The sequence below is a fragment of the Ichthyophthirius multifiliis genome (genome assembly GCF_000220395.1).
Source record: "Ichthyophthirius multifiliis unplaced genomic scaffold scaff_1120509251242, whole genome shotgun sequence".
Taxonomy (NCBI): domain Eukaryota; phylum Ciliophora; class Oligohymenophorea; order Hymenostomatida; genus Ichthyophthirius; species Ichthyophthirius multifiliis.
In genome coordinates this window covers 27359-41134 of record NW_004086065.1, presented here as the reverse complement: position 1 = coordinate 41134, position 13776 = coordinate 27359, and the positions used below count along the sequence as shown (strand labels likewise).

At 17.4% G+C, this 13776-nt stretch overlaps 2 protein-coding genes across 2 annotated transcripts, besides 18 other annotated features; both read left to right on the top strand. All coding sequences in view use genetic code 6, as the record gives it.

Moving 5' to 3' along the window:
• Window positions 1-668: 668 nt before the first annotated feature.
• Window positions 669-1473, top strand: IMG5_166750 (NLI interacting factor-like phosphatase family protein, putative; the record flags this gene model as incomplete). Its single annotated transcript, XM_004030114.1, has 2 exons — window positions 669-1106; window positions 1147-1473. 2 exons carry the CDS (start codon window positions 669-671, stop codon window positions 1471-1473), a joined length of 765 nt encoding a protein of 254 aa, XP_004030162.1.
• Window positions 1474-1567: 94 nt separating this feature from the next.
• Window positions 1568-1628: a microsatellite.
• A 184-nt stretch (window positions 1629-1812) lies between these two features.
• Window positions 1813-1843: a microsatellite.
• Window positions 1815-1873: a microsatellite.
• Window positions 1874-2470: 597 nt separating this feature from the next.
• Window positions 2471-2500: a microsatellite.
• Window positions 2501-3938: 1438 nt separating this feature from the next.
• Window positions 3939-3989: a microsatellite.
• Window positions 3990-4172: 183 nt separating this feature from the next.
• Window positions 4173-4236: a microsatellite.
• A 392-nt stretch (window positions 4237-4628) lies between these two features.
• Window positions 4629-4879: a microsatellite.
• A 1249-nt stretch (window positions 4880-6128) lies between these two features.
• Window positions 6129-6168: a microsatellite.
• Window positions 6154-6208: a microsatellite.
• Window positions 6154-6211: a microsatellite.
• Window positions 6155-6215: a microsatellite.
• A 221-nt stretch (window positions 6216-6436) lies between these two features.
• Window positions 6437-6552: a microsatellite.
• Window positions 6553-6586: 34 nt separating this feature from the next.
• Window positions 6587-6674: a microsatellite.
• Window positions 6675-7135: 461 nt separating this feature from the next.
• IMG5_166740 (lmbr1-like conserved region family protein, putative) lies at window positions 7136-9604 on the top strand (the record flags this gene model as incomplete). Its single annotated transcript, XM_004030113.1, has 4 exons — window positions 7136-7407; window positions 7827-8030; window positions 8089-8982; window positions 9043-9604. The coding sequence occupies 4 exons, from the start codon at window positions 7136-7138 to the stop codon at window positions 9602-9604; spliced, it is 1932 nt and encodes a 643-aa protein (XP_004030161.1).
• Window positions 7653-7765: a microsatellite.
• Window positions 7659-7715: a microsatellite.
• Window positions 7664-7764: a microsatellite.
• Window positions 7672-7758: a microsatellite.
• A 61-nt stretch (window positions 9605-9665) lies between the features above and the next one.
• Window positions 9666-9712: a microsatellite.
• Between the last annotated feature and the right edge of the window lie 4064 nt (window positions 9713-13776).

Here is a 13776-nt window from a genome sequence, read left to right as displayed (position 1 = left end):
GTTTATTTTAAACTTTAATCCCTTAAATAATTAATCTTTTATAATTGACTTAATAGAATTATTTCATACTAATAAGTTAAATACTTGGTAAAATACCAAACTAAACATAAGAAAATGTAACAAAAAAATTACTAAATTTATTTTATTTATTAAAAAAAGATATATTAAGTAAATCTATAAAAACTGATAAAAGAAAAATTAATAAGAAATTCAAATAACGATTTATTAATGGAAATAAAAAGAAACAATTAAATATCAGAAAATTTCATAAATCAAATAATAAAGTAATAATAAAATAAATTTAATATTTTTTTATAAAAATAGAAATATTAATATGAGTTTAATTACAAATAAAAATTCGCCTCTTTGCTAATTTAAAACAATTTTTTCAGTTGTTAATTTTCTAATTAAAGAGCGCAAAAATATATAAAGTATTATTTTTAAAAATTTGTAATTTAAATAAAAATAAATAAACAAGAACTTAATATTTAATAAAAGATAAATGACGCTATACATCTTACAGTAAATACTTTTATTTTATTAAAATTAAATTATATATTAATCATTTAAAGACATAAAAGTTAAGTGCTCAAATGGAATCTGTGATAAAGAATGTTTATGCCGCCTAAGAAATGCATGATGTAGCCTATTCTTCTTATGCTTTTGATATGGAAAATATTTAAATTCCACTAGAAGAAACAGAGCAAGTTTATCCTCCTTATTTACCAATAAGAACAGAAAAATAATTAAATGAAAAACCTTATACTCTAGTTTTAGATTTGGACGAAACTCTGGGACATTATGTTATAAAAAGAAATATTTTAAATTTATGTATAATAAAATAAAAAATAGAATTAAGAATAAAAAAATTTAATTAAAGACCAGGATTAAACTAATTTTTAGAAGAAGTATATAATTTTTACGAAATTGTTATTTTTACTGCTGGATTAAAATTTGTATATATTTTTTTATTCAAAAAAAAAAACTTATAAAAAAACAAAAAAAAGTATGCAGATTCAATTATACCTTCTTTTGATAAAAAAGAGTTAATTTCTCATAAATTATATAGAAAACATTGCAAAGCACAAAATCAATATCATATTAAGGTAAATAGAACAAAAATAAAAATATGAAAAATATTTAAAGGATTTAACATGCATAGGTAGAGATTTATCAAAAACAATAATAATAGATAATAATTAATACAACTTTTAATTATAGCCTGAAAATGCAATTTTTATTAAATCATGGTATAATGATATAAATGATACTGAATTACTTGAACTTTCTAAATTATTAATAAGTTAATTTATTATTATTATTATCTAAAAGAATAAGTTTTTTTTAATTTATTAAAAATAAATAGATATAGTAAAAAAAAAGCCTTAAGACATTAGAATAGCACTTTAAAAATATAGAGATAATATTATAAGATAAATATCAATTGGAATAAATTAAATAAAAAAAAATTGAACAAAAAAACAAAATAAAATTAAAATATTTATAAAAATAATATAAAAATTAAATTTTTTTGATTTTATTTATAAAATACTAATATTAATTAATAATATATATATGTATATAAATATATATATATACTATATAATATATATATTATATATATATATTTAAATCTAAATTATACAAATAAAATCATTTTTATTTTTCAATTTTTTTTTGATTATTCTAAATAAGGTTAGTATTATTTTCTTCCCATATATTTATTTTAAGATGGATTATTACTAAATATACCTTTATTATTTTAAGGCACATTAATGTATATAACTAGTATTATTATTATTTTTCATTTACGAATTTTTTTATTTTGAATTTTTCTTATTTTTTTATTCTTGAAGTATTTTTATTTTATTTAATAACTAATTTTTTTCGATTGGTATATTCAAATATTGATATAAGCCTTCTAAAGTTATTTAACTTGTGTTTTAAACATTTCGAAGGTCAAAAGAAGAGTAAAACCCACCTTCTTAGTCCAAATTTACTAAACTATCTTATTTACATGCCTCTTCTTTGGCTATATCTTATTAAATTTTTTCACTTTCAGCTACTTATTATACATTGTTTTATTCCAGAAAGCTTTATTTATATACCTTATCGAATATCTATTAACCCTTTATAGCTATTTATAAAAAAATAAGTTCAAATTATTCATAAGAAATAGTTTTTTCTCCAATTTAACTTTTTTTGATTTCTTATTTGTAAATATTTTATAATTCTTCCATTTTCATAATATTATTTATAATCCCAAAATGATTAGCAAAAAGGGATAATCCCCTAAAAGTGAGTTTGTTTTGGTCTAAAAAGTCATATTTTTAATAAGAATGGAAAATTGTATTTAGTTATTTTTTATTTTTTTCAAAAAAAGCCTAAATTTGTGGATTATTTTAGAGATTTTTTAAACCATTTTTGTATATATTTTCTCTATTTTTTAAGGCTATTTTTTCTTCAGTTGTTTTTTGGTTTTTTTTTTTGTGTTTTTTTTAAAATTCTTTATCTTTTTAGATTTATTACTGAATTTTTTAATTATTTTCAATTTTTTTTTCTTTTTCATTTTGAAATTTTTTTTCAAGAAGATTTTTTTGTTTTTATAAAAAATCATTTATTTATACTTTTTTTTATTTTTCGAGACTTTTTTATGACTCGATTTTCAGGATTTGAGCTTTTTGGCTTTCTTCTTATTTCCTTTATTTATATTTCTCGATATTTTCTTTGATTTTTTGACTTTTTTCGAGCATTTTATGCCTTTTGGATTACTCCAAAAGATCTTTTTCGATTTTTTATTGCATTAGAAGTTCCGTTTTTTCTTGTTTTTATTAGTTTTTTTTAAGTTGTGCTTTTTGAAGTTCGTCAGAAAGCTCTTTTTACCTCTATAGAAATTTTCTTTGCGAAATTTCTGCTTTTTTTTTTTCGGATTCATTTTGGAGTTTTTTGTTTTTTTCAATTTTGTTTTCTATTATTGATAAATTATGTACACTTTTTTTTTTCCTATGGAAAGTTTGGATTTTTTATTAATTTTTTATTTGAGGTATCTACCGTATTGTAGGAAATCCTTCCATTATTGAAAAATCAAAAAGTTAGAGAAATATATCACTTATTATTTAATATGAAATAGAAAATTTAGGAGCTAAAAAATATATATTAGATGAATCAAATATAGGTTTTATGCAAAAATCTTCAACTTATTGTGTTTTAAAGTCTTACGGAATTTCTTTTGTTGGGTTTTCTTTTAATGCATTATTAAAACGATATATTTCGAGTGTTTATTGGGAATATTTTTTATCTTTAGATGCTATATAATGAAAGAAATTATCTATATAAGTACTTTTTTTTTATTTTTAGAATATAAATAAAAAATAAATACATGAATGGTTATGCTCTAAGATTTTTAAAAATTTAATAGGAAATTTATAAAATTAGTATAGTGAATTCTTAAAAAGTTAAATATTATTAATTATTTTAGTTATTTGTATTTTTAGAGGGATTTATTTATGCAAGTATTTAATTTAAAATTTCCTTTTTAATTGGTATTTTATAGTTTTGGCAAAAAGCAGTTATTTATGGATAATATATGAGTGCATTTTATTTATTTTAGAGTTTTTTTTAGGCTATTTTTTAGTACAATTCCTCAAAGTTTTTCTAATGTTTTTTTTATAAGGCGAATTCGAAGGAAAAATAATCACGAAATTCTATATTTTCATCTTCATTATTATCGATTTTAATGATTTCTATTTTCTCCTTTATTATGTTTCTTTAATTGAATATTTTAATTAGTTCGTTTTCTTCGTATAAACATTATTAAGAGAATTCGTTTAAATTTGCTTTCTTTTAATTCGGTTTTTTTTCTTATTCATAATTTCTTATTATATATTTGATTTACTGATTATATTTTAGAAGCTGTTTATTTTATTTTAATTGGGATTTATTTATTATTATTAAATATTTTATAATATTAATGATTTTTATTATTATTATTAGTTTAATAATTATTATTATGTTTATATTTAATTTTATTATATTGGATATTATTGATATATCTAAAAATTATATTATTAAGATTAAGGTAAATTATTTAAGTATTCATTATTTTTTTTCAAATTTCCATATTTTTTGTATAGAAAATCCTCATTTATATTCTCTTCATCAAAAATAGGTAAACTTTTTTAATTATTATTAATATCTTTTATAAAATTATTAAATAGACTTTTTTTATTATTATTATTATTATCATATTAATTTTATTAAAATAATTGTTCATTATAGATTTAATTTTCATTTTCAAACATTTGTTGATTCTTTTATTAAAATTTTAAATTGTTAAGGATTTCATTATTTTTGAACCTATCAAAAGCATCAATTTTTTCTTCTTTTTTTTTTAATAAGGCTTAATTTGGATCATGAGTAAAAAAAAGTAAAATTTGGAAAAATCCTTTGTAAAAGATACCTTATCCTTCTAATAATATGCAAACATCTAAGCATTTATGAAATATGTTTTAATTAATACTATATATATTTCTTTCTATTATAAATTTAATTAATTCTACAATTAATGCCCTTTAGTTTTGTTTAAAAATTAATACAATATCTTTACTTCCAAAAAATTACTCTAAATAATTATTATTATCATTATTCTAATTTTTATTATCATTATTTTAATTTTAATTATCATTTTTTTAAAAATTATTATAATTATTATTAGAATTTTCATTATTTTAATTAATATTATTATTAATGTTAAAATTTTAATTATAAATATCATTATCATTATTTTAATTATAAATATTTTTATCATTATTGTTTTAATTAAAATTATTGTTATAATTAGTATTATTATTATTATTATTATTATTATTATTATTATTATAAATTAATGTTTTCTATGAAATTTTTTACAATTTAATCAAATGCAAGAAATGATAATTTTTCTAAATATTCTTAAAAAATCTGATTTTCTGAAAATTTTTCTATTAAATTTCCTATACTTTTTAATAAAGACTGACTCCAATTTACATGTTTGAAGTAAATTTCTGTTAAAAAATCTAAAAAATAAATTCCCAATTTTACTGTAATTGCTTCATGTTCTGATATTTCATTGAAAAATTAAATGTCGCATATATTTATTTAATTAAATTAATTTAACCTTGCTGATTTTATAATAGGGTCTAAAAGTACATCAGGAGGCATTTAATTGAATTTTTGGAATAAATTTGCGAAATTTCTTAATAAAAACTCCCTCATTTAAACATCTTATATATGTTCAATAAACCCAAAAGTTAGCTTTTTATATACTAAAGAAGTCCAAGGGTCTTTATTTTCAGCTAAGACATTTAATAATCTAAACAAATGTACGAAAGCATGAATTTATAAAGCTTTATTTTCGGAACTTTGTGTTGATTTTTTCAATATATCTAGTATTATTTCGTTTAATTTACCTCCTTTTTCTTCTAGCCATTCCCTGGTAGAAATCCAAATATCACAGAGTAACTAAATTGCACATACTCTGTCATTTAAATTATTTTTTAATGGTGAAAAAGCAGCCATTGATAAAGAATTTTATATCCAAAACTCAATAATTCGATTTTGAATAATTTCTTTTTTAAAAACTTAAAGTTCGGCAATAAAAGGAAATAATAACGATACAAATCTCATATAAGAATTAATATTTTCAGTAAATTTTCTTAATTAAACTATTAATAAATCACATATATTAAATCTAGATATCTCCACTATTATCTACACTATATTCATTATTACTCCTTTATGCCTTTAAGCACTCAATATGCAACTTTATAAACCACCATTTTATTCTATAAACCAATCATATATTTATGGTTAAATATCTGTTTAGGCTAATTCGAATGCTATTTTAGATATTATTCGGCTTGCCCATAAAGACGTTTATTCGTTTTTTGATTAGAGACCTGGTTGGAGTATATTTAGGAAATTATATAGATTTTATTGAGTTTGTCTTATAAAAATTAGGCAAGTTTTTATATTAACATATATTTATTAGAGCCATGTATTTAATTTTTAAAAATCGTCCTATAAACCTTTTATTAAAGCAATAGATAAGTATTTGTTTTTATTAGCTAATAATCCTATTACCTTTTTTTAAAAATTAAATATATAAAAAATAAAATATATAAATAAATATATATAAAAATATATATATATATATATATTTATATATATAAATTTATTTACTTATTTTGGTTTTAAATCAATGTATTTTATTAAACCTAAAACTATAAATTCAAGAAGAGATTAAGAATCTTATAAATGTTTATTTTTATCTAAATTATTATAAATTAACGAATTTTCTTCTTCGTCTTATTTTTGGTCCTCTGAATTATTAATTTTAGATTACTAATAATAATCTATTTTTTCGTTTTTAATAGTATTACTTTCATTTATATTGTTTTTTTCATTTTTTATGTATTTTCTTTTCTTTATGTATTTTCGTTATTTTATGTATTTTCATTTTTTTGTATATTATCACTTTTTTATTTATTTTCATTTTTTTATGTATTTTCATTTAAATTATTTTTTAATTCTAAAATTGTATCTGAAATTGATATATCTTATAAAGGAATTAATAATTTTTTTTTTCTTTATTTGATATATCTTATAATGTAATTAATGAAGGTTTTTTTTCTTTAACAAATTTCTCATATATATCTTATAATAATAATACTATTAAGTCTATATCTCCTGCTATTATTAAACTTTTTATTTCCGTTTCAAAAGTATAGTCCATTTATTTTAATACTTGTTATATTATTAACCAGTTTTGAACTCTACCAGCTGGATTTTGAATATCTTTTATATTGTTTAGTGCTTATATTAATTAATATTCAGATGCTACTGCTTTTAAAATGCTTCCTATTGTATATCCGCTTTAAAATTTTTTTGTTTGCCTTTCTTCTATGTATATTTTTTGATTTTGTAATTGTTTAGTTGGACCTTAAATAATTTTTAATTATCGAAGCCAATCATATATGTTTGAATTTATTTACATATTTTATTAATTTTTTTTATTTTATTAAATATAATAAATAATTTTTTAGTTATTTTTTTGTTTTGAAATTATAAAAATTTATAAAATTAATAATAAAAAAAAATGTTGACGTATATTATTTAAATTACCTTATTATTGTTTTATTTAGTATATTTAATAAAAAAATATGCGGCAGAAAGTATATATTTCCATATAAAAGCTATTTGCTTTTTCTCATGGTTATTATCTTTTGCGTTTATTTTTCTTTTGCCTGTAGATATTAAATACGTAAAAAAAAACAAATATTTAAGATTTTATCTAAAAATATTTAAAAAACAAATATATATATATAAAATAATAAAAAAATTCATTTTATGTATTAAATAAATTTTTGTGTTTATTGATTTTTAAATATAGACATTAGAAAATATAAATAACAAATAAATTGCATTTATATGGTAAGTTATATATTGGACTACATTTCTATTTACATGGTATAAAAATTATTTTATAATATATAAATGTATAAATATATATTTGCATATTTTTTTGTGAATAAATATATATTTATATAATTATATAAAAATTAAAAAAAAATGATATACATTTGTGTATATTTAATTATATTATTATGATAAAAATATTAATATATTATATTTTTATATATATATATATATATATTTATATATAATTTTATATATATTTTAATATTTTTTTATTATATATATTTATTTATATATCTTTATATTTATAAATAATTTTTCTTTTTATTTTATCAAAATATATGATAAAATTTTTAAAATATTATTTAAAGGTTTATTCTTCCTTTTTTTTAAGAATATGAAGAAGCAGGAGAATTCACAAAATAAGAAAAAATTAAAAAATCAATTATAAAAAATTTATAAATATATTTAATTGCTTTTTTTTTATTAGTTGGATTTATTGTATATCTAATGTATTAAAATAAAATTACTAAATATGATATTTAAGGTTTATTGATCAGTTTGTCTAATGGATTGTATATATATAACTAATATTATGTAAATTTAATTATTTATATTTTTTTATTAAAATAGTGGTATTTTATTAGTTGTTTTACTATTAGGTCATGGATTAGTTGCAATTCCTAAAAGATTGTGGAGGGAATATAATTATTAATTATTATTAGAGTACTTTTTTATATTAATTTTTATTACATTTATATATTTAAAAAAAAGTTATTATTATTTTAAAGCTCATTTATTATTTGAATAAAAATAAAAAGTTAAACTTAAACTAGAAGATTAAGTTTATTTAGTGTTTTATTCTTTGAAAATAAATAATTAATATAAAGAATAAATAAATATAATATTAGAAAGTGTTCCTTAAAAAATAATTAATTATTGCAAATAAAACAAGGATTACATTACCAATAAAGAAGAATTTACATATGAAAGATTAATACAATTAAACAAATAGATAAAAAATAATTCATTTTAAATTAAAAGAATAGAAACTTAACTTGATGATATTATTGACAAAGCAATATTTTACGAAGATATAATAAATACAAATAATTCAGAATCAAAAAATATTAAAAGCATATTTTATATTTGCTCAAAAAGTAGATTAGGAGCTATTTATGATTATTTTTATTATATTTGGAATTGTAGATTATTAAAATAAATAAAGAAAATTTTTAGTATTATATTCTTTTTATTATCTACTTTTATTTTCTTTGAGGAAATTAGTATTTTTATTCCAAGTTTACCCAATCCATTTAAATATATTATTAATAATTCGATTATTACATATGTATTTTTTTTTTTTTATATATTTTATTAATACATAAAAAAGATTATAATAATTATTCCATTAATATATATCTCTTATTGCGCTTTTTATGGTTTATTTATTTTTAAATTTGCTGGAAGTTATGGATTATATAATAATAAATAAACAGATGCAGCTAGTTTAATGTTTTTTAGTATGTAATGATAATTTTTTTCTGATATATATAAAATATACATTTTATAAAAAATAAACTTTAGTAATTTTTCAAGAGTTTCTGCTCCCATAGCTTATAATTATATAAGAATGTTAAAAATTAATGATTCTGCATTTGAATACGTTATTGGGAAGATTGATGAAATACCTTTTCTTGAAAAGGCGAATATGTATTGTTTTCCTTTTATTTTAGTATTGTTAATTTTGGCTAATATTTTCGATTTTTATTCAAAGTTTATGAATTGTATTGGACTTAAAAAATTTGAATTTAATTAAACTTCTTAAGAATAAGAAGAAATCGAATAAGGAAAAATATATATTGGAAAAAGTATTTATAAAAAATAATTTATAATTTTATTATTTTTTATTTAGTTAGATAAAAATGGGAAATATAATTTAAATAATTAAATTTAGAAAATAAAGATTTTTACGGATATATTTATAGAGTAAATATCTATATCTATATTATATTTTTAAATTTTTAATTTATAATTATTTCAGTCAAATCATAGATGTAAAATAAAATAACAAAATAAAAATAATTAAAGATATGCTAGTTAAGAAATTACAGAACATTTTTTAGTAAAGAATAATTATTTATTATGAAAAAAATATTTCATTTATAAATATTATATATAAAAATTTTATATTTATTATATCATTTTTTATATATAAATTATTAAGAATATTAAAAATATTAATAATATATTAATTTTTCCTAATAAAAATAAATATAATAATTTAATACTAATTAATTAATAAAAATCAAAAAGATATATAATATATAAATAACTTATTTTAATATATTTAGTAAAATAAATATTATTTCATTAATTACAAAAAATAAATTTAAAAGTACTTTCGGATGTATCAACTTATTTTTTTACTCTATTACTTAAATATCCGCTATTAGTACTTGTGTCTGTATATTATTTATGCTAATTACTAGAAATATTATTTAAAATTTTAATATAATAATTATTTTTATTATTTTAATCAAAAAGGTTTAATATCTGTTTAAAAGGTTTAATTTCTTTTCTTTAACTATATTTGATTGTTGTAAATCCAATTTTATTGAAAAATCTTCTTAAATGAGGACAATTATCTCCACATTTGAAATGTAAAGTGACTATTTTAATATAAAATTTTTTAAATTAATCATAAGAAATTGGAGAAATATGTGCTTTATTGTAATATTTCCTTATTAAATCTTTAACCTATTGGGCATTTTAATCATTTCTTTTATTTAATTATACATAAATTCGTTTAATTGTAGATTCCGCAAGTAGGTTTTTTTAGTCTAGAATTTAATTATTATTTTCATTTTAATCTTATTAAACATTTGAATTGTTAAAAATATCGCATTCAACTTAATTTTCATCAAAAAAGTATTATTTAGTCTATGAAAGAAGAATTTCTTCGTTTTTTTATTTTTATTAAATTCTTTACAGATAAGCATTTTTTCTTTAATCGTTTTCCTATTCTAAAATAAAAAGAATTCCTTAATTTTGCTAGTTTTCGAAGTATTTTTCATATATTTTTTATATATCCTTTTATTTTGTATCTAATTCAAAAAGTAAAGACTCAAAAGCCTTCCAGAGATAAAAAGGCTCAACTTATGTGCTTTTTGATTTGTTATTTTTATATAATTAGGAATTTTATTATGTTAATGATAATTATTACTATTATTATTATTTTATATTAATATCATTTTCTATATTTTTTTACTATTCTTAATTTTTTTTTTGATTTTGCGAAAAATCAATATTTTTTTACAATATAGAAGAATTCTATTATTAAATTTTATTTATATTTTCATATTTTTGAGTATTATTTTCTACTGAAATTTATTTTTTTATTTTATTTATGCTTATTTATTTATCTCCAGTATTTAAATCTGTTACTATTTCTTCGATTTCTTCATCTTTTTTAGAAAAATTATTTAACATATCTTTTTATATTTTTTATATAGGCACCTTTTATTTTATTTTTTTCTTAATGATTTTCTTTTCCCCAGTTTTTTCGTCTATTATTTCTTCTTCAATTTCCACTTCTTCTTCTACAAACATAGAATCTGAAGGATTTTCGATTTTATCTTATACAAGAATTTATTTGTTAACAATTTTTGGTATTTTTTCATTTACAATTCTCATTTAAGTATCTTCTCCGATAATTTAAATTTATTTTTCCTTATATCCGTCTTATGGTTCGATTTCTTTATAAAGCTCAGTATATACCGGGATATTTTATTAATCTTTTTATTCATTTTATTTGAAATTTTTAGTTTTAGTAGTTGTTCTGGAAGATATAGTTGATTATTTTCGATTACTAGTATTCGAATTTTGAGACTGTATTTTTTTCTGTTTATCTTTATTAATTCCTGGAACGATATTAATAGATTTTTTGTTAGTTAATTGTCCGTTTTTACCCATCATTTTAATTGATTATTAACTATTTATTTTAGATGAAAGGGAAAAATCCAATTCGACGTCTTCCTCGAATTCCTTTTGGATTTCCACTTCTACTTCTATATCATCTCCGTTTTCGTTTTTGACAATAATTTTTTATTTAACTGTTTTAAATACTTTTTTCTTCACTATATTTTTCTTTTTTTATACTTCTTCCTCTTTTTCTATTTATTACATGCTTATTTAATCTATACTACTTAAAATTTCTTATTATTGAAGTTTTTCGATATTACTATTGGTTTTTTTGTCTTTTTGATTTCCTGTTGTTTTTTTTTAGTTTATATTTTGAGATTCATAACTATTATTATCAATATATAATTATTTGAAGTCTCCAGAGATTAATTATTAGATCATTTTATTGGTTAATTCTTACCTATCTTAATTTAAAGTACCATCAGTATACAATTATTATAATCGTTGTAAAGCCTTTATTTATTCTTCAGGAGACATATCTGATTAGGCTATTAATTGACATAAATGTTAGAGATTTTCTTGTTCTTTTTAATCTGTATTTTTTACTAATTACAATAGTTTTTATATTTCTTCTTTTAAAGAACTTTTTTTTTATATTTATTGCTCTTTTTTTTTTTTTACTAATTTTAACATTCTATTTATTAAAAGCGCTCTTCTAATTTTTTTAATTTTTGGTTTGTTTTTTGTTTTTCGCCGTCTTCTTTTATTTTTTGAATAACATTTTGGTCTTGTTATTATTTCAAACGATCATATTAGGTTTATAACGCTCTTTTATCTACTTCGGCTTTATTAAAATCATCTTTTTATAAATAAAGCTCATTACTTAATTTTTGAATATCTTTATCTTAATATTCAACTTGGAATTTTAAATCTTTTAATTCTTCTTGCTTTTTGTCTAATTCAACAGTTGAATCTTCTATTTTTTGTTCCAATAATAAAATTTTTTCTTTTAATAATTAGGTTTCTTGAACGTTTTTTTATTATATTAGGTCTGTTTTTTGTGAATTTATTTTATTATTCTGATTCTTTTATATTTGATTTTTTAAAAAATATATATACATATTATTACTTTTTAACTTTTATTAGTTTTTTATCTTTCTCTTAAAACTTTATTTATATAATCTAAAATTGTTTGTGCAGTTTCTTTTTACATATCTATAAATTCTTATTCTAAATATTATTTTATTATAAGTAATTCTTAATCTGAATCGCCATAAATCTCCTCATATTATTCTTTATCGCACACAAGCATATTTTATTCTTTTATTTTTAATAAACAATAGAATAAACAAAAAAATATATACTTGCAAGCATTATATCTGTGTCAAACTTTTTTTATTATAAAGCTTTTGTTATATCTCTTATTTAATCAGAAACTCCAGAAAAGTTGGTTTATATTTAAGTTGTAGTTTTAAAAAATTTAGATATTTCTTAAATATTTTCATCTGTTTCTTTTTGAATTTAATGAATTTGGTTTTCTTTTTCAATTCGATCATATAAATTTTTCGCATTTTTAAAATCTTCACCAGTATCAGTATATTTATTAATCAATATTTTAACCTTTATTTTTTTAATTTTTTTTTAAAAACAAATAATACTAAAAATTTAAATACATGGTTATCTTATTTTTTTTATATTTTTTTGCGAAATTAACTATCAACTTTAATTAAATGTTATTTAATTCGATATTCTTTTAATGATTATTTTAAATTTTAAGATGATTGAAAAATCATTTGTTAGGTAGAATGAGAATTCATTTAATAATTATTATCTTAAAATACTTAATCCTTATCAAAATCTAAACAAACACCATCTAAATTAGCCTTTAAAAGTAGGTTATCAAAGGAAATGTGATTTTATTGTTTTTATGAAGATTAATATAATTTATTTGAATTCATTTTTAATTATTTCATATATAAATAAAATATTTTATTAATTTTATTTATAAATATTATATAAAAATTGATAAAATTATTAATTTATTTTTTTTACAAGTAATTAATTTAAATAAAATATTATTAATATTTTTATATACATATTAACTTTTTCATATATCGTATTTTTTGCATCTTATTAATAAAAAAAGTATAGTAATTTAGAATTTTTTAGCAGTTAAAATAAAAAAGGTTTCTATCATAAGTTCATAAAAACAACAAAGAAGTGTTACATAAATACATTAAAAGAAAAAATTATTTCCACTAAAAATAATACTAATAAAACTAATTGAATATATAAATAATTAAATCATAAAATTAAATAAAATAATACACCTTTTATAACATAATAACTTATTTAAAATTAGAATAATAATAAAACTTATAATAAAAGAAATTTAAT